Below are 25,642 nucleotides of genomic sequence, written 5' to 3' on the forward strand. Positions count from 1 at the left end.
GGGGGACGGTAGGATTAAGATTGCAGCTGGAATAAGGTCGCTAATCAACTGACTTTAAGACAAGGCAATTAAGCTGGATAATCCAGGTGAACTCAGTATAATCCTAAACTTCTTTATAAGTGAGAGAGAAAGGAAGGAGAATCAGGGTCAGAATCATTTCCTGGGAGAAAAGACTAGACAGCTCTTGCTGGCTTTAATGATGGACGCAAGTTACCAGCCAGCCAGGAAATACGGAGGGGTCTCTGGAAGCCCAAAAATGTAAGAAAACAGATTCTTCTAGACCTTCCCTACTGCAGCTTTGATTTGGATCCAGTGAGACGCATTCTGGAATTTTGACTTCCAGAAGGTAAGGTAATAGATCTGTTTTAAGCTTCCAACTTTCTGCAATTTGTTATGGTGGCAATCCAACAGTTGTTTCTAAGATTTGGGGAAAAGAGGACCTGAATTTTTATATTTTTGCTTAAAAACACCAGTTTGAACTGGGAAATTTCTACAGTTAAAAGTGGTAACTCCCAGGGCACCTGGGTGGCTTAGTGGGTCAAGCGTCTGTCTGCATTTGGCTCCGGTCATGATCTCATGATCTCCGGGGTCCTGGGATTAAGTCCCGCATCAGGCTCCCTGCTCAGTGAGGAGCCTGCTTCCTCCCTCTCTCTGCCTGACACTCTGCCTACTTGTGCTCTCTGTCAAATAAATAAATGTTTAAAAAAAAAAAAGTTAAACATGTTGTTAAAAAAACGATAAATTATTCACATTACATAAAATACTTCCATTGTTCATTTATTCATCCATAGTTGAAAATAGTTTTATTTCTGTGCTGTTTGTTCTCTTCATACGTGCTTCAAGAGGAGCTTTATTATTTTTTTTTTAAAGATTTTATTTATTTATTTGACAGACAGAGATCACAAGTAGGCAGAGAGGCAGGCAGAGAGAGAGAGGAGGAAGCAAGCTCCCTGCAGAGCGGAGAGCCTGATGCGGGGCTTGATCCCAGGACCTGGGGTCATGACCTGAGCCGAAGGCAGAGGCTTTAACCCACTGAGCCACCCAGGTGCCCCCAAGAGGAGCTTTAAAGAGCTGCACGTGGCCCTGGGCAGGGAGCTGCCCACACCTGCTTGGCCGACGGCAGTTTCACAGACTTTCTTCCTGTGCCTTGTTAGCACCACCGAAACCTAAATTAATGCCTCCAACCTGCCTCCCCCGCCCCCCCCCCATGTATACTGAAGATGGTTGTGTGTCTGGGACTTACAGAAAGATCCCAGGCTGTTCAGGTGTTCATGCTGCCACATTTTCTGCACATTGTATAACCAGAAATTTGTTCTAGGCAAGCTTGGTTTTTCATCTAATGCCTGCTTTCTGTGACATGAAATAAACATGCACTATGTTTTAGGCAATCAGCCCTGGGAGGTACAACACAGAAATACTTGCAGAGCAGTGATCGGAAATCAGGCAGGTCGTTCCAGAAGCTCTATGGAACTGCTTGGGTGTCCTAAGTGGGCCTATAAGGACATTTCTTAGCAACTGGACGCCTGGGCATGTGTTTCAAGCACCCTCTGGCACCACATATGCTATTAGTCATCTGTAACCCCCAATTTCAAGTGATTGAAGCTGTAACTCCACCACGGCCCCCCCCGCCCCAGTTGTGTCTCCTCCGGGGAGAAGGGAACGTACGAGCCTTAGTTAGCTCTGGAAAGAGCTGGCCCTCTAAATGAGCGGGGTGCATGGATCAGTAAAGGAACTACAGCAAGTTGAATCGATGAGGTTGGAGTTCGAAATATTCTTTGGTGAAGGATATGAAAATGGGTCCATAGGAAAGGAAGTCCCTCTAACTGGAAATGTGGAATCATAACACAGTGTACTGGTAAAAAGAGAAAACAGAGGTTAAGAGTGAGTGAGTCAGAAGCACATGAGTTTTTAAGAGCTTGAACTTGGGAGACCAGATCAGGCAAGACTGCTTAATACCATCACATGATCTGCCCTGAGGCACCCTGTATTTAATTAAAACAAGGAGCAGGGCAGGGAGAGGCCAGAGGAGCCGCTGCCGTTCTCAGCGGATGGAGCACGGGGAGTTAAAAGTTAAACCTTGATTGCCTGGGTCTTTGAGAATTCAGCATGGCATGTCTCCACTGTTTCCTGGGGTTTCTGCTTTTGGCTGCAAGATTGCCGCTTGATGCTGCCAGACGTGAGTACACGAGTGCATTTTAACCCGTTCTCTGTCAGCGGAAGTGATGGGTTGTCTGAGGTATCACTGTCCACGCCAAAAGGTGGGCTTCATGAAGGTTCTCTGAAAGCTTCTGTGCTCGAAACCTTTGGGAACATTGACCCTACAGCAGAATGCCTCCCGCTTGTTCTTGGCTTCAGGCTCTGGGAAAGCAACAACCATGCCGGCCCCTCTCTGGGTGGGGGGGTGGTTTAAGATTGTGTATATTTGACAGATCACAAGTAGGCAGAGCAGCAGGCTGAGAGGGGGAAGCAGGCTCCCCGCTGAACAGAGAGCCCCATGTGGGGCTCGATCCCAGGACCCTGAGATCATGACCTGAGCAGAGGCTTAATCCACTGAGCCACCCAGGTGCCCCTCTGGGGGGCTTCCCCCCCACCCCATTGCAATTGCCACCTTGTCTCTCACCAGACAAGGAGAGGGTGCTGGTGTGAGGAACAGTTTCTGGCCTGAAACAAAGCCGTGCCACCCAATAAACTTCGTCTAGTTTCTATCCAGTAGTGTAGAGGGCTCAAATGAAACAGGGCCCCGAATCTAGAATCAAGTTCACAGATCATCCCCGCCCGGAAGCTGTGCCTAGTCCTGTTGGGACCTTTTTCACAGACCTCCAGGAGCTTGCTGCCACTCAGGTGAGGTTACTGAGAGAAGAGCCAAGGACCCGAGGGCTCTGTTCTAGTCTCACCTTTGAGGTTGGGGGCTTTCTAACAACCGATGCCCAGATTGATGAAAGCAGGCCCTTGGGGAGGTCAGGTTGGAGCCTCCTTGTTTCAAAAGCTCCTATTGTGGGTCACCTGGGTGGTTTAGTGGGTTAAGCGTCCAACTTTTTTTAAATTTTAATTTATTTACTTATTTGAGAGAGCATGAAGGGGCGTGGTCAGAGGGAGAGCAGGCCTGCAGGTGTTGACGGAGCAGTTCACACGCAACCTGGCCACCACCCCTTTGCTGGGGTGAGATTCTAGAATGGAGAGAGAAAAGCCACATCGGTGAGGGCTGTGACTCCATTTTCCTTCACGTCTAACTCCCCCTCCCCCACACCTTTTTTCTTTTAAAACCTGCTTACTCTTGGGTGTCTTTTGTTCTGATTTTTTAACTTAGCTTTTTGAGGTCATTGTAGATTCACATGCAGCTTAAGAAAAAATGCAAAGCGATTCCCCTGTATACCTTACCCAGTTTCTCCCAATGGTAACCTCTTAAACAATTACTGTACAATATCATAGCCAGGATATTGACACTGTTACAGTCAGAATACCAAACCGTTCCATCACGACAAGGGTCCCTCAAACCCTTTGTAGCCAAACCAATTTCCCCTTCCCACCACACCCCCTGCCCTGGCAACCACTGATCCATTCTCCCGTTTTTATAATTTCATAATTTTGTTACTTCAGGAATGTTATCCATAGAATCATTGCAATATGTAATTTAGGGGCATTGGCTTTTTTTATGCAACATAATTTATTGAAGTGTTGCTTGTATGAATAGTTCTTTATTGCTGGGTAGATTCCACAGTATGTATATGCCACGGTTTGTTTAAACATTGACCCATTTTGAGACATCTGGATTGTTCCAGTTTGCACTACTATGAATAAAGTTGCTACGAACATCCGTGTGTAGGTTTTTGGGTGACCATAAGTTTTCATTTCTTTGGGACAAATGCATTTTGGGACAAAACCTTAAGAGTACAATGTTTTGGGGGCACCTGGGTGGCTCAGTGGGTTAAGCCGCTGCCTTCGGCTCAGGTCATGATCCCAGGTCCTGGGTTCGAGCCCCACATCGGGCTTTCTGCTCAGCAGGGAGCCTGCTTCCTCCTCTCTCTCTGCCTGCCTCTCTGCCTACTTGTGATTTCTCTCTGTCAAATAAATAAAAAAGAGTACAATGTTTTGGTTGCATGTTTAGTTTTTCAGGAAACTGCCAAACTGTTTTCCAGGGTGGCTGTACTGTGTTTCGTTCCCACCAGCAGTGTATGAGCAATCCAATGTCTTCACACATTTTTGCCTACTTTTGATATATCACTGTTTTTTTTTATTTTTTTTAGTCCTTCTGATAGGTATAAAGTGATACCCCACTGTGGTTTTAATGTGCATTTCTCCACTGGTTAATGAAACTGGACATCATCTCATGTCTTTGCCATCTGTGTATCCACTTCAGAGTAATGTTTATTCAGGTCTTTTATCCATTTTTTAATTGAATTTTTTTAATGAGTTTTGAAAATTCTTCATATATTCTAGATAGCAGTCCTTTACAGGAAAGGTGGTTTGCAAATATTCTGTCCCAGTTTGTAATTTGCCTTTTCATCTTCTTCACGTGCTATTTCACAGAACAAATGTTTTTCATCTTAATGAGGTCTAATTTATCATTTTTTCCTTTTATGGATCATGTCTTTGGTGTCAGGTCAAAGAATTCTTGCCTAGCCTAGAGCCTGAAAATTTCTCCTATGCTTTCTATTTTCCGATGGCACCATTTATTGAAAAGGCTATCTTTTGAAATTCCATTGGGGTGTTCTTCATCTCTGTCAAAAATCAGTAAGGCATATTTGTGTGGGTCTATTTCCACATTCTCCATTCTGTTCCCTGGATCCATGTATCTATTCCTTGTCCCTCTTTTAAGTTGATGTTTTTCCTTGACTTCTGACATCGATAATCAGAGGAGAAACCTGTGTTTTGATTGTTCCTGGAACCACTCACTTTCTCTCAGGATCTGTGGAAGAGGAAGACTCTTCAGAACAGTGGGAAAAAATTAGTCCTGGGAATCCAAAGATGTGAATCTTCATTTCCACTCCATTAAAAGTGACCCCGAGTGAATTCTGTCACTTCTCTAGGCCTGAATTTCTTTATCTGTAAAATGAAGTGATTTGAACTGTTTTTTCCAAATTGAATATTCTACCACTCCATGACTCAATTTGAATGAATATCCAGTTATAAACATTGATTGATAAACCTACACTTCCTACCGTCACTTCCTACCCTCACTTAGTATCTGTTTCCAAATAAAAAATAATCTTACAGAATCATAAGACATTTGGTTTTTGTCTTACTTGATTTTTGTCTGATTTGGAGGCCCAGAGAAAACATGATCTGAGGTCAACACAGCCTGTTTGGCAACAAAATCAAGAAACCAAGTCTTGTAACATTCACCCATCGTAAGACCTCTACATTGTTCAATATTCATTTCAATATTCTTTCCCATTCCATCTGTCTCCCTTATAAGAAGGAAACAACAGGTTTTTGCCTCCTTCTACCAAAAAGGATAAATAGAAGATAGAAGTTGGTGGTATCCATTCAAAATGGCTTCTCTGAGCACCTGCCAAATGCCACACCTTGTGGTAGTCCTCCTCCAGTATTCAGGAGAAGACCGTATTTCTGGCTCTATGGGTTCAGACGACACAAGACCACATGAGAGGACAGTTTATCATAATGTACGGTTAGGGATTAGCGGTGGGTTCTAGAAATTGACTTCTTGGCTGTAACAATACTCAAATAGGTTGAGCAAGACACATTTTACCTTAACCAGTCCAGAGGCAGGAAAAGCTAGAGCAAGAACTCAACAACATTGAGAACTCTTTCTTCTCTTCCATCCATTCTGACCTCCTTAGTGTGTTGGCTTGCCTCTTCAGATTTGTGCCCTCATGGTTAAGTATGGCTGTCCCAGCTCTGAGCTTCACGTCACTACATTACTGTCCCCAAAATCACTTCTGAGGTGAACAAAATGGAGTTTGTTATATACGTGTGTGTATATATGGATAGACAGATGATAGGAAAACTTTACAGAAGCCCTCAGAAGACTTCCTTTCATTTCTGACTGGCCAGGTTCTAATCAGCTGCTTCTGCCCATACTGTAAGGAAATCTAGGAAAGTCAGCTGTTGGAATTTTGAGCAGTTATAGTAGAAGCTCTGCGACAAGGGCAAAAAAGTAGGAGTGCAGCCTGGAAATGTTACGTAGGCAGCCAGCCAGTCTGTACAATCCTCAAAGAGAGGAGAGACCATGTGACCACTGGAGTTGTCAGGCAAAGTAAAAAGACATCAACTTGAGATTGGAAAGAATTTCAGAAGAACTAGAATTTTATAAACCCTGGAGCAACCACACAAAACAAAAAGATACAGCTAATAAGCCAGAAGTGGTGCTAATATAGACTCCAGAAATAACCCCAAAAAGTACAGGAAAAGAAGAAAAAGGAATAAAGAACAAATAGGACAGATAGAAAAATAACAAGATGGTAGACTTAAATCCCCCGGTATTAATAAATACAGTAAATATAAATTACCTAAACACTCTGAATGAAAGGTAGAGATTGTTAGACTACATTAAAAAAACAATATACTGTCCATAAGAGACACACTTCAAATATAAAAATATATCCATTAAAAAAAAGATGTACCTGTTAACCACTAAACATTACTATCAAAGTATACCTAAGAACAAGGACTATTAATAAAGATAAAAGTCAATTCCTACTGGCAAGAGTATCAATTAATGAAGAAGAACTTGGCAATTCCAAACAGTTTCAAAATACATTAACTGACAGAACTGTAAGAAGAAATTGGCAAATTGGCAAATCCGTAATTATAATTGAAGATTTCAACATTCCTCTCTCAGTAATTGAAATAACAAATAGAAAATCAGCAGGAACGTAGAGGTCTCAAAACATTACCAACCAGCTCTTAACATAATATTTTAAAAACCACTGTAAATTACATAGTACGTATGGGACATTCACCAATTCAGAACATATACTGGGCCGTAAAAAAGATTGTTCAACAGTGGGCTTTCCAGTACTGGTTTGCATCTCTTGGAAACCTGGAGGCATTCTTGAGCCTGACATTCTTTTAGCCAAGAGAACAGGTAAGAATGGGACAAGATGCCAAAACTGATCTGAATATCATTGGCATCAGTGTTTTCCTAATTCTAGCATATCAGCTTCAAATAATCAGAGAATATGTATTGAGAAATTAAACAACTTTCAGAAATTTTCCTTGACTCATTTAATTTTTTAAAATGTTTATTTACGGGATGCCTGGGTGACTCAGTCAATAAAATCGTCTGCCTTCGGCTCAGGTCATGATCCTGGGGTCCTGGGATCAAGTCCCGTGTCAGGCTCCCGGCTCCTTGGGGAGTTGTCTTCTCCCTCTGCCTGCTGTTCCCCTGCTTGTGCTTGGGTGCTCTCTCTCTCTCTCTCTCTGTCAAATAAGTAAATTATTTTTTTAAAAAGCATGGGGGAGGGGGAGGGGGAGGCAGAGGGAAAGGGAGAGACAGTCTTAGGCAGACTGCACTGAGCGCAGAGCCAACATGGGGCTCCATCTCATGACTCGGAGATTAGGACCTGAGCAGAAGCCAAGTGTCAGATGCTTAACCACCTGTGCCACCCAGGTGTTCCTCCTTGACTATTTAAAGTACATAAAGAGGGTGCCCGGGTGGCTCAGTGGATTAAGCCTCTCTGCCTGTGGCTCAGGTTGTGATCTTAGAGTTCTGGGAGTGAGCCCCACATCTGGTGCTCTGCTCCACAGGAAGCCTGCTTCCCTCTCTCTGCCTGCCTCTCTGACTACTTGTGATGTCTGTCTGTCAAATAAATAAAATCTTAAAAAAAAAATAAAGTACATAAAGAGGGTCTGAATAGTTGAATAGTTGTATTTAAACTATTTTCAGGAGACAGTCAAATAAAAACCTATTTGTTTGACTTGCTGGAAATATTAAGTACGATTTTCCAAACTTATGAAATGAGAAGTTGCTTTGACTACTTAGGTACTGTTAAATACTAAATGAGGAAAGGAGTAAGCAAAATTATTTGCTTTTCAAATACTGATCTAGGATTTCATGACGTGCTAAGCAATGAAAGAACTTCTGATTATACGAGGGAGCACAGCCAACTAACTGGTTGGTCATCAGATGAGAATGAATGGAATGAAAAACTCTACCCAGTATGGAAGAAGGAAGACCCAAGGTGGAAAAACTCCTGGAAAGGTAAATCACATATTCAAGATAAACAACTGTCATTTCCTATTTGACTTAGTCTCTTACATTGTAGACTTGGAGATCACATGGCTTACATTGCTTCTAATGACTATACTCTAGTTACCAAGTGGGAGGCACCTGGATCTGGCAATCTTTTTTTATCTCAACATTGTCACTTTCTAAGTCACACACACTCAACTTTAATCCACTTAAAAATTGACAAGTTCGTAGTTCTTGGAAGATTTTGGATTGCAAACAGATTTCGCCCTGACCCTCTTTACATAATATGGGAATGGTCCTCTTCAGAAGAGCTGAGACACTCAAAGCAGTTTTGACCATATCAGAAGTGTGGTTTATCAGAAAGTATCTTTCCATTTGCATGAAAGAGTGAGTCCTTTAGTCATCGGTTTTGAGTCTAAAAAATACAAACCTTTAAAACTTGTTTCTTCAATCCAGTTGAGCAGATTTCTTTTTTATCTTAAGTAAATGTTCTATGATCAAAGACTTCTTTAATTGGTCTATCCTCCTTTTTTCCCCCCTCCTTGTAGAATGTACTCTGTAAGCAAAAGTTAGGAATCCAGAAAATAATTTATTGCTAAGAGGCATAAGGATGGGAGGGCTGTCAGTAGAGCATGTGACTCTTGATCTCTGGATCATGAGTTCAAGCCCCACGCTGGGCATAGTGTTCATTTAAAAAAAAAAAAAAGAGAGAGAGAGAGAGAGCCATTGGGATGCTCTGGTCCTTATTGGTGGATTCAACTCTATTTGTCAATGAAAGGAAAAACATGATCACTAAACTGCACTTTTCTATGTGCTAGGAGGCCACGTGCAGGCGATTCTGACCAGTGACTCACCAGCACTTGTGGGCTCAACGATCACGTTTGTGGTAGACCTGGTGTTCCCCAGATGCCAGAAGGAAGATGTCAGTGGCAACATAGTTTATGAGAAGAACTGCAGAAATGGTAAGGAATGTTACCCATACCACAGATATAGGCTAGTTTTCCTAACTACTGGAGACCCATCTCATAAACCTAAACACTCACAGGTGCTTTGCTATCACCCCATGTCACCCCCTCCTCAAGTTGGATGACAGGGACATGTTGCTCCATCCAGTTCCTGTATCAACATTAGCCAAACCCACTTGAGCAAACGTGGCTTTCTGCCACTTGGAACTTTTCTTCAAGAGGGACGTCGTCATGCTCGGCTTTTTCTTAGGGTCTAGTTGATTATCCAGAGAATACCTTGTTGATTCTCCGATTTTGGTTTGGTTACTTGAAATTCTTCTGGATACTCGAAGAATAGCAGATCTGTCAAACATTTGCTGATCAGACTGATTTCTGTTTACAATTATTGCTTAACCCAGTGTTTTGTGGCTGGTGCAAATGCTAAGATGCGTATGTTGTAGTTTTGCTTTGCCCTTAAGGCAGGTAAGCTCTTTGTACATGTTAAAGAGCACATAGGAACACAGATGCATCAAAGGAAATTGTCTCTAGAACTGCACATTCCCCAAAACTCGGAGCTAATAACTGAGATTCTTCAATCAGTGACAAGACTGTTAAATACACTTACGATCTGATTTTATGACTTAGAACTTCTATTAAACTGTGTTCATTCCTTATTAATTTATCATAGTTCTATTAGGAAAACATTAGATCCTATATAAAAAGGGTTTGATATTTTTAAAGTGTCAAGTGTCTAAAATTTGTAGTAATTTTTCTCTTTCTAAAAATGCTAATTCTTATGAATGTTTCAAATGGCATTTTAGCCCTCTGAGCATTTTTATATGAAGGAATCCCTGTGTCTCAGGAAAATTTTTATGTAATACCTGTCACCACAAAAAGGAATCAGGGACCTTTGAGTTAAACACTGATTGCAGGTCTAGGGCAGGGAAAGTACCAGGTGAGTCTGGCACATCTTAGTGTGCCCAAATAAGTAAATACTCAAGGACTAACAAAGACGCATCACAAGGACACAGAAGCCAGCTTGCAGGGACTCCTTCTGGCTATTTGGGACAATTTAAGAATAAAAAATAAAAATGGCTCTAATATATTGATAAATAAAAAGATTCTTCAAAAATGTCAGTGACATAAAAAAACCAAGAGGGTGAGGGAACTGGTCTAGATGAAAAGATATTGGTCATGACTTGTTTACAATGAAATATGTTGGACTCTCTCTGTCAAATAAATAAATAAAATCTTAAGAAAAGAAATATGTTGGAGTGCCTGGCTGGCTCAGTCAGGAGAACGTGCAGCTCTCGATCTTGGGGTTGTGAGTTTGAGCCCCACGTTGGGTGTAGAGATTACTTAAAAAGAAATTGTCATACATACAAAAAAGTTGAAATCAGGGTACACTGAGTATACCAAAACCTCCTACCTAAACTCAACAATTTTAACATTTTGCCATATTTACTTCTATCTTTTTTTCCAAATTGTTTGAAGAGACAAAATAGTCAAATACAGTATGTGACCCTTGATCAGACTATAGGAAGAGTGGTAATGATACTGTGGTTATGTAGGTTAATGTCCTTATTTTTAGGAGTGTGCCAAAATCTCTAGGAGTTGAGAGTTGTTTGATGCCAAATGACTCAGGGTTACAACAAAAACAAAAACAAAAACTACAGATAGCAGTATCAACATAAAAAGATAAAGCATCCCTCATTTTGGTTTGAGTACAGTTATGGTGTGAGGTACAGTATTAAAAACAAATATATTCTAATATATCTAGATTGGCTCTTTCTGAATAATTGCTTTATGTGAAATTTTACTGAAATACAGCCTATAGGCAGAAAACAGACAGGTCATAAATACACACCACTAGATGAATTCTCAAAATTAGGGTTTTAGTTGTCCAACTATGTTTATCTTTATGAAAATATGAAAAGGTGTTTCATTCAGTGATGGGCATTGGGCATTCTGAGCCCAGATGACAAGTCTGCTTGTTTCTTTCTCTGTTTAGACACTGATCCATCTCCTGACCTGTACGTTTACAACTGGACCGAGGAAGGCGCTTGGGGAAATGACCACAGCCAACACCATCACCACGTGTTCCCTGATGGGAAGCCTTTCCCTCACCACCCTGGATGGAGGAGATGCAATTTCGTCTATGTCTTTCACACACTTGGTTGGACTTTTTACAAAACCCCCTTAGCTGCTTCTTTACCTGACCTTCAAGTTTTAACATTTTTTTCCGCTTTTCTTATTCTATAAGCAAGAATGCTAACACTTAAGAGTAAACACTTAAGAGTTTAAGAACAGTTACTCTGTGAACTTTCCTTAGCTGGGGTGGAGCATGAGGGATAAAAATGAAAATCTTGTTTAGCTTTGGCAAATCTTCAGAACACCAAGGAATTAGAAGAAGGGAAAAAAAATAATTCATTTTTCTTTCTTAAAACAGTTTCTTTCTGTCTAACAGTAATACAAAAAATAGGAATATTTGTTCGAATGGCACACTGATGGGCATTTGATTATTTTTTAATTTTTTATTATCAAAAGATTTTTTAAGAAAGAAACTTACGCTCTTTGTAGGAAATTTGGAAAATGCAGGAAGAGTACAAATGAAAAATAAATCATCTGTAATTGATACCAGAGATTATCACTGTTAACACAATGGTATTTTTTTTTGCTAGTATTCCTTGATTAAGACTAGAATGTATACACAATCTTGTTATCATGAGTGCTTGATTGTATCATTAAAATTCCTTATGTACATTATTTTAATGACTGCATAATATTCCATTGTGTAGAAATAACATAATCTAACCCCTGTTCTTCTTTGACAAAGCTTACACTCTTTTTCTTTTTTAACCACAAATGGTATCCACTCTTGTTTTATTATTGGTAAAGTGATTATTTTTAGGAGGAGCAAATTTAGGGTATGATGAGCAAAGTTGCTAAGTTCTTAAATATGTCACCAGGTGCCATCTGGCTCTGACAGTTTGAAAACTGCCACCAACCATGCAGGCTCCAAACTTCTAAATGTTTTGTCTTTTTTCATGAATTAGAGAAAGTTTCTTTGTCCAGTTAACTCATTTATAAATCAGAACAACACATTAGCAATACACATCAGCTTAACAAAGTACAAAATATATATCAAATATTATGCCTATCTAGTTAAATTGGGGTTGAAGGCTGACTTTGTTTCTGCGCCTTCATGGCCCAGTCAACTCCCCAAATGTCACGATTTCTTTGACCAGACCATCTGCGTGGAGTCACGTATGCTCCTGAGCACTCTGGTCCCTCGTTACCCCTCTTTTTAGTTAAGATATCTATTAAAACCAGTTTTTAGCCCAGAAATTGCTGTTTTTCTAACACAACTGTTTTGAATTTCCTTATCTGACGTTAACTGATACTGTCCTTCAACTAACACTTGCTTCTGTGGTCTCCCCATGCCAGGACTAACATTTTCCTCATGTGTGACTAGCCCCCTGCGAGACACCTCTTTCCCCTACAACCTGCAAAAGAACTGCCTCTGCGGCTCCAGGTAAAGGGGATTCCGAATCACATATCCCTGAGATTAGTGTATTTTTCTGATATCTTTGACCGTGTGTTAAACATGGTCTTTAAACACCCCCACAAGCATCCGTCTTGGCATCCCTGTTCAGTCGCACATCTGTGTTGGGTGCCTCAATAGCATTAGAAAAATCCCTGGGCCCTGAGGGATAGGAATCATTTTTACTAACTAGCTGGTGGCAATCAGATTTAGGTTAGGGCTGGAGAAAGAGAAAGAGTGAGTCAAGAATGTCCTAGAAATGTGTTTATAGAACCACTACATTACTTTTTATGTCTACCGTACCCTACCTCCTTTTTCACCACTTACTTTGTTTTATTATATACAAATTCTATTAGAAAATGGAGGATTCTAGTCCCCTAAAAAAGAAACTGCTTGATACAGCTGAAATGGTAATATTGTTACAACAATATTGGATAAATTTTTTTAGCTCCCTTAGACACCTCACTATTGCATTGAATGGGTATTCTCCGGGAAACACATGTATTTCAAGTGCCAGATGTCTTACTTATAAACATTTTTTATTTGTAAACTAAGGACTAAACAGTATTTTCCCACTAAACTTCTCTTTCTATTTTAACCAACTATATACAATTATATTTATGGAACAGTGGGTTTATGTTATAAGGTTTTATATAAAATGAGCACCATCTCCCTTTCTGAAGCAGCTAGGACCTACATCCTCATCCATTCTCTAAGTGGCAGTCATTAGTCATAAAGAAACAACAACTTCCTATAATAATCATGTAATGTGGCCAATAACTAAAAATTTCCATCCTCTCAAAGGTCAGTATTTGCAGAAGTTAGGACGGGGTTCAGCAAGAGTTTCTATAAACACAGCCAATGTGACACTTGGCCCCCAACTCATGGAAGTAATTGTTTATAGAAGACACCACCACGTATATGTCCCCATCGCAAGAGTGAAAGACGTGTACGTGATAACAGGTGAGTGAGTGGTGTGAACTTGAAGTTAACTGGTGGTGAGGCATTTCATTCTGGTGATGTTAGTGGATTAAGTAAGAGTTAGAGCTAAGTGTTCTGGGCTAGGTTACAATCTGTATGGGTTCCTTCCCTCGCTTATATATTTAAATATATTTTACTCCATCTGTGTTTCCAGAATAACTTGGAAAAACCCTAGCAAACTTGCATAGGAAGAGGGGAAATAATGCTAAATTATCTCTCATTTTAGTTTTAGTTTCTGTTTTTGTTTTTTTTTTAAGATTTTATTTATTTATTTGACAGAGAGAGAGCCAGTGAGAGAGGGAACACAAGCAGGGGGAGTAGGAGGGAAGAAGCAGACTTCCCGCTGAGCAGGGAGCCTGAAGCAGGGCTGGATCCCAGGACCCCGGGATCATGACCTGAGCTGAAGGCAAATGTTTAACAACTGAGACACCCAGGCACCCTTCATTTTAATTTTAATTTTTGAACCTAAAAGCATTATCGAAGTCATCTACTTAAAATCAAGCAATTGTGTGTTCTTTCTATTTTGGGGGGTATATCTTTTAGATCACGTTCCTGTATTTGTGACTATGTACCAGAAGAATGATCGAAATCTATCTGATGAAACCTTCCTCAGGGACCTCCCCATTATGTTCAGTGTCCTGATTCACGACCCTAGTCACTTCCTCAATGAGTCGGCCATCAACTACAAGTGGAACTTCGGGGATAATACTGGTCTGTTTGTTTCCAACAACCCAACTTTGAATCACACGTATGTGCTCAATGGAACTTTCAGCCTTAACCTCACTGTGCAAGCTGCAGTGCCTGGACCTTGTCCTTCACCTTCACCCAAACCTCCAAAACCCACTTCTCCTTTATGTAAGTGTTTTCCAGGTGATCTTTGAGGGGGGGTTCCTTAACAGCTATTTTTTTTTTAAATCTAATAATACAGGTTACATAATTAGATCCCTAGCTTAAAGAACCGTGTGCTGAGTCTGCTGTGATTCAATTCTGTACGTGTCATTCTTTAGCCACATTATCACCATTTTAAGCTGTTAGAATATGGAAGAAAGGAGAGTATGTTTAAATTCCACTTTGCAAGTAGAATTTCATGACTTAAGTGCCATTCTTTGACCTTTCTAATTTGTACTGGTCCTTGTTATGTGTACAGATGCTTTCCCTGTCTGGCCCTTCACATTTTTTTTTAATAAACATATAATATATTTTTATCCCCAGGGGCACAAGTCTGTGAATCGCCAGGTTTACACACTTCACAGCACTCACCATAGACATTTCTTTTTTTTAAATATTTTATTTATTTATTTGGGAGGGAGAGAGCACAAGCAGGGGAGCAGCAGGCAGAGGGAGAATCAGGCTCCCCGCTGAGCAAGGAGCTCGATGCTGGACTCGATTCCAGGACCCTGGGATCTTTTTTTTTTTTTTTTTTTTTAATTTTTTTTTAAAGATTTTTTATTTATTTATTTGACAGAGAGAGATCACAAGCAGGCAGAGAGGCAGGCAGAGAGAGAGGAGGAAGCAGGCTCTCCGCCGAGCAGAGAGCCCGATGCGGGGCTCGATCCCAGGACCCTGAGATCATGACCTGAGCCGAAGGCAGCGGCTCAACCCGCTGAGCCACCCAGGCGCCCCAAGGACCCTGGGATCTTGACTTGAGCTGAAAGCAGATGCTTGACTGTCTGAGCCACCCAGGTGTCCCCCATCATGTCTCTGATTCTCTCCCATTTTTTCTCGTTGTGAGAATACATCTCGCCCTTCATAAACATTCAGGCCATCCCCACTGTCTTTCTTTCTCCTCCCACATTTCTCCCTACTTCCATTCTCCTCCCTTCCCTGCCCACATCCATCTAGTGTCCCATAAAAACACAGCTGTACTTGGAAGTGGTTTCCAAATGGCCCAAGAAAGAATATACCTTGAGAGTAAAGACTCCAGACATTAAGATTGTTCTAGATATAAGGCATAATAAATTAAATCCCATTCTCTACTAATAGTATATGTACTATATAGTATATGTACTAATAGTATATGAGGCCATTTTAAAAGTTCCTAAGAGCCTACTTTGGAAAGTGTTAGCTTCCACCTAATGCCCCCTCCCACCCCACTGTGCCATGAGTACTCAGCACCCCAATTTGAAGGGGATGGTAATATACTGCCATCCTCCCACTGGTCACAAGAGGGCGCCATCACCAAGCCCAGAGTAAATAGTCCAACCTGATGTTGGACTTGCTGCACTTGTTTTTACCAAAATCTGTTATAAATAATAAATTGTTGTAACAGTGTGTTATTAATAAAAGGAGATCTCATTAAATCTGGAATATCTAATCAAGACACTAAGTTATCACTGATGTTGATTCATTATTTTTTGAAATGTTTTAAATTACAAAATTAATGCATGTTCCTTAATAAAAATTCTAGCAATAGAGAGAGAAGCCTAGAATAAAAGTGAAAGTCCCTACTCACATTCTCCTCCCAAGAGTTAAACCTTAGTAACAGCTGGAAGCGTTTCTTTTCTGATCTATTTCTGCCTTTACAAACATATTTTATAACTATACATAGGTGTTGTTTTGCTTTTTGAGGAAATGGGCTCATGCTATCCATGTGGTTCTATAATTTGTTTTTCTTCACTTAGCAAATATCATGGACATCTTTCCCTTGTCAGTGCATAAAATTTAACTCACATTATTAAATGGCTACATAGTATTTCATAGTATGTATAAACTTAGAATATAAGTAATGTTGTATGTATAAATGTATAATTTATTTAACCATTATCTATTGATGGTTGATTAAATTAATCCTAATTCCAGTTACAAATATAACTGCACTGAACAACTTAATCATATAGCTTCATTCTGATATTTCTGTAGGAGAATTTCTTTTTCTATAAGTATCAATGGTTTTCTTTACAAATAAGGAGACCAGGTGTAAAATTCAAAATTAATTGAGGGTTCCTGTAATATCTAGAACTGTCTAAAAATTCCTAAATGGTAAAGGTTTAATGTTAGTTTATTTAACATTAGTCTATTTTATTTTTTTAAAGATTTTATTTGAGAGAGAGCATGAGAGAGAGAGAGAGAGAGAGAGCACAAGCAGATGAGGGTCTTGACCCTAGGACTCCAGGGATGATGACCTGAGCCAAAGGCAGACGCTTAACCGACTGAGCCGCCCAGACGCCCCAACATACGATTTTATCTGTCACAACCTGCTTGATTTCGTCATGATTGTTGTATCATACATTTTAATATGGCTTCTACCTTTCATTTGATTCCCATGTTTAAAGAAGATACAGGATTGTGTTCACTTACATAATTTAACAATTATAATGCCTGCTAGTTCTCACATCTCTGTGAATCATTCATATTCACTTCAAATTTCTGCAGTAATTTAATAGTTCAGAACTCTTGATGTTTTTCTAAAGGGCAGGTAGAGGTTTAGATTGTTGGTTATCAAGTACCTGTTTAGATTTGGGGTTATTATCTATTATGTAAATCTTTTACATTCTCAGCAACTCATCTAAAATCTTATTAATCCAACTTTCCAGCATCAGTGGGTGGCCGCCCCCCAGAGCTGAGGGCGACTCCTGAGGAAACCTGCCATATTAACAGATACGGTTACTTCAAAGCCACCATCACGATTGTAGGTAAGAGCAGCAGGGGCAGGATGTTGGGATCTACCCCAGGCCACCCTCTCACCCTCTCGACTCTGGAGGGTTGGGAGCAGGGGCCCTCACTCTCTGTTCAAGGTGATGCCACGTGGGCACAAAGCCAGGACGTCACCAGTTTCTAGATTCCGACTGGCCTACGCCAGCCAGCCTTCCTTAGACATTCTGGTGGAAACGAGCCCAGTGTGAGGCCCACCTACTAATGAGTCTGCTCCAGACCTACATCACCCACCCTGCGCATTCCAGAAATCTGAAGGAACTTGCCTTTGAAGAAAGGCCAGTAGCAAGTTCCCACAACTGCCACTTCCTTCCTCTTTCTGATTTCACAAAGCCTCCCGCCTAGTGCGTAAGGAGCAGGGATGAGCCGGGCTACCACAGATGGCTGTGTATTGTGGGCACTGCCCACAGGCACTCCCACAGAGAAGACAGGTGGGGACCGAAGCCCAGCCAAGGTACCCCAGTTCTGGAGATGGGGGTAAATCCCCGACTCTGCACCCCGGGGTGAGGGAAGCCAGCTGGGCCGGAGCCTGAGGCCTGCATCTTCCCTGGGGGTTACCTTTCTCTGAAATTCCTGCCTGGAGGGAGTGCAGCCTTCTAACACATTCACAGGCTCCAGAAACCAAGGGCCAGGTTGGAATGAGGAGCAATTCGGTTTCACTTTGAACTGCTGCAGAGACACGTATCCACACTGCAGGCTAGACTCCCAGATCAGTGCAAGAATGCCGTGTCTGTGTTTTGTGTGGCTTTCTGATTTGTGAAGGAATAATTCGGTCTGGTTTTTGCTGTATTTTGATGTGTTTTTCTGGGTGGGTGTTTTGTTAGATGGAGTTCTGGAGGTCAACATCATCCAGATGACAGACGTTGTGACGCCCGTGCCACAGCCTGACAAGTCGCTGATGGATTTTGTTGTGACCTGTCAAGGGATGTGAGTACATCTCAGTCAGAGGATCAGGCCAAGGCCTGAGCAGAGGCCGTCACACCAGCTCCTCTTGGAAGCTGATCTAGATTCCCAGCTCATCTGTCAGCCACAACCAGGAAGGGCCCTGGGAGGGGCTCAGAAGCACTCGTTTTGCTAGATTGGGCAATGCTCATTACCTTTAAATTGCTGATGAAATTGAAGAGTAAATTATTGATTGAACACTTACTATGTTCTTAACATTTTACATCGGTTCTCTTATTGAATCCTTACCCAATCCTGAGTCTCCTCATCTTACAGATGGTTCCACTGAGGCACACGGTGATTACAGAACTTGCCCCATAGATGGTGGGTACCCACAGAGCATGGTTCACAGGCTGTGGTCTGTCTTCGAGCCCAGATCCTAGGCTCCTTGAGGCCCCTCCAAATGGTGGGAAGCCAGTGTGGAACCACCATGTCTTAGCATGAATTAATAGCAGTGCCCAATAATCCTGTATCTCTAAACTTTACAAAGCTTTTTCTTTTTTTAATATTTATATAGGTTTATATTTTAGTCTTTTAAAAAGATTTTATTTTAGAGAGAGACCGTGAGCCTGAGAGAGAGCAAGCACAAGGCAGGCAGAGGGAGAGGGAGGAGCTGACTCCCCACCCAGCAGGGAGTCCAGTGCAATCCCAGAACTCTGGGATCATGACCTGAGCCAAGGCAGACACTTACCAGCTGAGCCACCTGGCGCCCCTACAAAGCTTTTTCTAATTCATTATATAATTTGACCTCCTACGGTTTGGTTAGAACTATATAATAGACTAATAGAAGTTAATAGACTAAATATAAGTCAATAAATACAACATTAATTGAGTAAGCTAAAGCATTCACAAATATATGTGTAATGGATAAATTAAGTAATTAAAATGTATGTATGTAAATGTATAAATTAATGAAGGGAAAGAGATGGTATAAAAATGTGGCCTCATTTGATAAAAAGGGATAGCTAAGAAGCTCTCCATCTTAGGGAGAGGTGAGGGGTGACGATGACAGAAAATTGAGGAAAAGCTGATGGAGGAACGAGGCCAGCTGAGAAGAGCAGGTGTCCTCCATGCACACCATGCCTCACCAGATTAAGCGTCGGAGCAAGGTCTCTCCATCCAGGAGGTCCACCCACAAGGGAAACAGTGCTGATGACAGTAATGCGAGGCCACGTTGCCTCGTGGTCATCCAGCCTCACTTATTCAAGTCCCAGCTCCACCCCTGACGGCTCATGTTAGTCTCCCAGTTGTCTCCCCCTCACCGAGCTGGTTTGTCGCCTGCTACACGAGGCTTATTTTACTTTCCTCATCTTCCTATGAGAGGAATAATCAAGGCCATGTCACACATCTACAGCTTTGTGTCTTGCATGTAGTAAATCTTGACTCAACCGCCACTGTTGTTGTCACTGTTCGACCTCTGTGGGGACCCAGGTGGGCCAGGTCTGGCATTTAATAGTATCCTTGCCCGACACCTCAGAGGACCACACCTGCAGGCATTCTAGGGAGGAATGACTTCGGCTTTACAGTTTCCAACAGCCCCTTGCCTTTGGACAGGGGGCGGTCATAATTTCTTCCTCCTCCACCCCCAGAGCCAAACCTTACTGAGGATACAGGGGAAATAGTAGCTCATACTTGTTTAGGTGTAAATTATATGTGACAATTTGACATCAAATGGTTTGATATTCTTATATCGTATGCAAGAATCAAATAATAAGGATCCAAATTAATTCTAGTGGAATTCAAATCAAATTCTAGTCAATTTTATGGACAGGTAATGATTATGATTGTCCCTTTTAAACTGATATTATATCTCCCTCCCCTGGTGCCGTCTGTCCCCTCAGAATGCCCACGGAGGTCTGTACCATAGTTTCTGACCCTACCTGCCAAATCACCTACAACACGGTCTGTGACCCTATAGATATGGACACAGATGACACTTGCTTGCTGACTGTGAGAAGAGCGTTCAGTGGATCTGGGACATACTGTATGAACCTGACCCTCAGTAATAATACAAGTCTGGCCCTCACAAGCACCCTTGTCTCTGTCTCTGCAAGAGGTAAGTGTTGTTTTGTGGTTGTACGAACATTTCATATCACAGGTACTGTGTGTCCTATGCTAAAGCCCTTCAAGGCTTCGCTATCAGTGTTTAATTTTATTTCACTGAAAAAATCACTGAACTGTCGTTAATGTGGATTTGACAACTGGCATGAAAGTCCCACAGCAAATCTACTTAAGGAAGGGATGAGAGAGAGGGAGACCCAGTGAAATGACCAAAGATAAGTCTTTTGATGAAAAAAATCAGCTGTGATCATGGACCAGTAATAATGGGATATAATCACTGCGTGCTCGAAGAGATTTATATGTCAAGGGAAAATTATGAAGCCTAACATCAAAAAATAACAGTGTTCTCCAATTAAATTATAAAACGGGGAGACTGGTACCCTATTGTCGTAAGAATCCACCTAGGCAAAGACATGAAGCCAAGAAGAGAAATGAGAAAGCAGGTGGACTGCTGGCTCCTTTCTAACTTGCCATGTGTCCTCTCTTTCCCTTCTCGAAGTCTACCAGTCATTATCCTGAAACAGTAACAAACCAGCTTGCCTTGTCAGTGTTCACGAGAAAATCTACTCTTTCCCCTGCTGGTGCTTGGGGAGGGGAAATGCTGGCAAAGTGGGCTAAGGAACTTCACTGAGAAATTGTCATTTACTGGTGGCTTCCAATTTTCCCAGTCACCAGATTAGGACTCCACCTGGTGACCCTCCCTGAATTTCACTTACAGTTGACTTTGTTGTAAGACACTGTTTTAGAAGAAACACTTTGGGTTGAAATGGGAACGAGATTAAATTAATTAAATGGGAACGAGATTAAACATGACAACACTTACTGTTGCTGCTTGATTTGAGTATTGTCCTATATGCCCTCATGACTAACTCACAGCTCCTTTGGATTTGGAGCCTGTCTCATAAGGTAAAATGTACTGAAACAGAGATTTACTCATTAACTGTATAAAAGGCAGCTTTAACCTCATTGAAAGAAAAGCTTAAGTAACCATACATAGAGTGATGCGTATGAGGGCTTATCATTGGTGAGATCTAAGGCACTGATTTAAAAATAAAACCAGGAGACAAAGGTGCCCTGCTTCCGCCAAGGCTGCTTACGCTGGGACCCCCAGTGGGGAGCTGGGAGGGTGGAGAGGAAGGAGGAAGGAGGCAGGTTGGAGCGCTGGGACCCAGTGGGAGTGAGTGAGTGCTGGTCTTCGAGCTGTCACCTCCAGGAGCTGCTGGGGTTACTCTTGGGCAGCTGTAGGGAGTTCTTAGAACAGCCTTTCAGGGTCATACCCTATTCTACGAAGCCTCCTAGGAGCTGGCAAACCACTGCTCTCTTACCAGATTAGTTGTTTAGATACTGGCTTTCCTTTCCTTCTTCTTACAGTGAGTGAGAACTTTAGGTGACCTGAGCCATTTTCAAAATCCAAATAAAGGAAGCTCAGAAAGAAAGCTTTCAATCCAGGGGGGATTGTAATTTGATGGCTTGGGCTTCAAAATCAGAATTTCAGAAACAGATCTTTGATCAAAAGCAAACCAATAGACTTTTAGGAGGAATGACTTTTACTCATTGATTCCATGAATGTTCATGAAGCACCTGCAATTCTTTAAACAAATAATCATTGAGCATCTACTCCGTGCCCAGCAGAGCTGTAGGCCTGAGATACACAGTTCCAGACAGAGTGGGGAACAAGAGGAAGAAGGCTTTTGTGGGATTTTGTGAGCCCTGCTTTTGTGGGCTAAAAGAGATCACACATAAGATGACATTGTGAAGAATGTCCCGGAATGGAGAGTGACAAGCATGGGGGAGAGAGGAGACAGAGGTTGGCTCTCCAGATTGGGGAGGTCAGTGACAGTCCTGCCTACCCAGCATCATCTGCTTGTGAAAAGCCTCCTCTGAACTGAAGCCTGACTTTGAGGAATGAGCAGTCCATTTAGATGGTTGTAGACCACGGGTAGGGCTTGAGTTTTATTCTGTGTATAAGGAGCCTCCAGCAGGTTTGAAGCATGCTCTGATAGATGCCTTTAAAGATCATTTGAACTACCAAGGGAAGCAAAGATCACGGGAAGGTGAGAGTGGAAGCAGGTAGACAAGATGTCCTTTTGGCAGGGTGGGCGGAGGCTGGTGGCTGGAACTGCACATTGGTGGAAAGGATGGAGAAAAAAAGATCAACTCCAGTTCCTCTTTGACAGTAGGGACAAGATGAGTTAATTTGCTGCTTTCTAGGAATCCAGAGAAGACACAATCCCACAGTTTGGGAGAAGGAAAGAAGCATGTGTATAAAGCAGTAATTGCCACACAGTGTGATCGGGGCAAAGGAAGAGAGGCAAGTAGAGGAGTGACACAGGCCGGTGTCCTGACCCAAAGCCCTCAGCCCTCATGAATGTCCGGAAGTCACCCCACAGGGGTGAATGCTTGAAATGAGCCCAGGGAAAGGACGTTTCTGGCAGAGGGCATGGAGATTTGAAAGAGCAGGGGAAGGATAGGCCACTCCAGGATTTTTAGCATAGCTGGAAGGTAGGTAGTGGGAAATGGGGCCAGAGGAGCAGTGGGGAGGGTCATGGAGCCCTTCACCGTGTGGGTGCTTCGGGGTCAGCTGAGACCTGAGCAGGTGTCTCCAGGACATGACATCTCTCTCTGAGCCCTTAACACAGTGTTCCAGACATGCTAACTCATTCTCTAAATGGAAGATAAGCTGACCCAAAGACTATGTATTATTTAATGGAAAAGATTACTGAAAACCCAGAGGGAGCCATATATCTTCGGATAGCTCCCTTCCTCATTTATTTAATTGCATTACAAGTAGCATGTCCCTTAGGCGGAGGATGTCACTAATACTGTCTTGCTTCTGTTTTAAGACCCAGCTTCCCCTTCAAGAATGGCAAATGGTGCCCTGGTCTCCGTGGGCTGCTTAGCCATATTTGTCACTGTGATCACCCTTTTGGTATACAAGTAAGTTGCTACTTTTAACACTTTAAATTGCTATAGTATATTGTCAAAAATAAGTTGCATATTTCTGCATAAATGGGCCATTTTCCCTTTTTTGCTTTTAAACAGTTTGGGTAGGGGAGAAAAATCTTCCAGTGAATGACGAATACCAAACTAGACTATTAATTTTGCTGTGTGTTTTTTTTTTAGTCCTAAAAATGCTACTAGATACCAGTAACTTTACAAAATTGTGTCAGTTTATTTACCATATAATCACAAATTAGAATAGGCAGGCACATTTCTTCCATGAAGAAGGGAAAAAACTATACTTTCATAAGACATCAATGTCTTAGAAGCTGTGGATTGGGTTAAATGGAATTAACCCTCTTGTATTTGGCAAGTAAGAGATTATAGAAAGTAACATAGTCCAGGTGGAGATCTTTTGTTAATCTGTCTAACACGTTGTTTTCAGAAAACACAAGGAGTACAAACTGGTAGGCAGCAGTGCTGGGATCGTGCTCAAAGGCCAGGGCCTGAATGCCCTCCTCAACCATGCAAAGGCCATATTCTGCCTTGGGAACCAGGAAAGCGATCCTTTGCTCAAGCATCAACCAGGAACTGTTTAAATCTTCAGCTTTATTTGTGATCAACAGCTCACTCTTCAGGGCCATTTATGTGAGCTGTGCCAGAGTTGATGGCTATTAACTTCTATTCCTAAAGATTACTGTTAAAATATATACTGTGGCTTAGGGAGGTCCAAAGGGTTTTTTATATAGGCTAAATGACATCTCAGAGAAGTGGGGAGGAATTACATCGTGCGTGGCCTCATTATTATTGAGCTGATAAAACCAGTTAGCAGAGCTTTCTTTCATTATGATTTATGTTTCACTTATAATGTCTTAGGTGGTCAGTGGGATAGACACACTGTGTCCAAAGAGTAAGGGGAGAAGGTACTATTCATTAGAGTTTGGCCGCGGTTCACTGGAAGGGGAGGCCAGATGCTTTCTGGCTCTCTGTGTTCACAGCTAACTGAATGCTACTTTAGATGGACATGTGAGCTCCTAGCAAAACAGTAACAGGCCAGACATTTAGTGTGATGTGCATGCTTCTTATGCTAAAAAAAAAAAAAAAATGTATCGACTAGTCTAATACATGGGTGTGAATATTTTCATGACAACCTACCCTGCCCAGATGTGTAAAGGAATGCTACTCATTTCTTTATTCCGTGGACCTTCATTGACTACTTTCTGTGTATCAGGCATGCTACACTCAGGGTGCTGACAGTCTTGTGTATATATCTCAATTTCTGTACACTCAGGGGCATGTGTTTGAAATTATATGTTACGATTTTTTGAAGAAGGAGACCCCTGCTTTTCCTACTGGTTTCTCTATTTAAATGATACAAGGACTTGATCAGTTAAGGCCTCCATTTGTCATTAAAACTCTCTACCAGATGTCAGACAGAACATGCTTTTTTTTCCTCATTCCTGAAAAATAAAGTATGAAAAGAGATAAGATCTTGGAATTGTAATTATTTTTCCAATTTACTGTTTGCCTTTCTATTGTGTTTATAGTTTGGACACATAAAGAGTTGTTTAACGCTGCCCTGTGGAGCACTGATAATTTCACAAGGATTTTATATTTTAAAATATAGTATGTTCAGTTTCAATAAATGTATATTAATCAGATCAATCTAAAAAAAGAGTTTCTGTGAGCAAATGTTCTGGACTCTTTGAACTGTTAGTGTTGTATTAAAAACAAAGGCAAGAGGAGCGTTCTGGGTCAGAGATCAGCAAGCTTTTTTTCTGTCATGGGCTAGGGAGTCAATTTTTTTTTTTCTAGATTTTATTTATTTATTTGACAGAGATCACAAGTGGGCAGAGAGGCAGGCAGAGAGAGAGGAAGGGAAGCAGGCTCCCCGCTGAGCAGAGAGCCCGATGTGGGACTCAATCCTAGGACCCTGGGATCGTGACCTGAGCTGAAGGCAGAGGCTTTAACCCACTGAGGCACCCAGGCACCCTGGGAGTCCATATTTTAGCCTTCATGGGCCATACAGTTTCTGTTGTAACTACTCACCTCTGCTATTGTAGCACGAAAGCAACCATATATGAGACTGACGCGCTACCTACTGCGCTAACGAGGCACCTGAAAGCAACCATATATGTAAATGAAAGAGCGTGCTGTGTTCCGGCAAAAGCATATTTACAAAGAAAGGTAGTGGGCCAGATTGGGCCCATGGGCCACAGTTTGTTGACTAGCGTTCGAAACTAAAAAAGGCCAAAGAGGGTGCCTGGGTGGCTCAATCGGTTAAGCATTTGCCTTCGGCTCTGGTTATACCATGCATCGAGCTCCCTGATGCCCTCCCACCCCTCCATGCTTCCCTCTCTTACTATCTCTCTATCATAAATAAAAAAAAATCTTTAAAACATAAATAAGCAAGCTTGCCTGTTA

At 41.7% G+C, this 25,642-nt stretch overlaps 1 protein-coding gene across 1 annotated transcript; it reads left to right on the plus strand.

Annotated features, from left to right (window-relative positions):
* Nucleotides 1-1,972: 1,972 nt before the first annotated feature.
* On the plus strand, nt 1,973-24,706 carry GPNMB (glycoprotein nmb). Its single transcript, XM_047694122.1, has 11 exons — nt 1,973-2,176; nt 8,012-8,164; nt 8,974-9,117; nt 11,111-11,275; nt 13,448-13,606; nt 14,168-14,479; nt 17,158-17,256; nt 18,100-18,202; nt 20,059-20,273; nt 23,122-23,215; nt 23,664-24,706. The coding sequence occupies exons 1-11, from the start codon at nt 2,107-2,109 to the stop codon at nt 23,815-23,817; spliced, it is 1,668 nt and encodes a 555-aa protein (XP_047550078.1). The 5' UTR covers nt 1,973-2,106; the 3' UTR covers nt 23,818-24,706.
* Nucleotides 24,707-25,642: the final 936 nt, after the last annotated feature.

This window comes from Lutra lutra, chromosome 11, assembly GCF_902655055.1.
Source record: "Lutra lutra chromosome 11, mLutLut1.2, whole genome shotgun sequence".
NCBI classification, from domain to species: domain Eukaryota; kingdom Metazoa; phylum Chordata; class Mammalia; order Carnivora; family Mustelidae; genus Lutra; species Lutra lutra.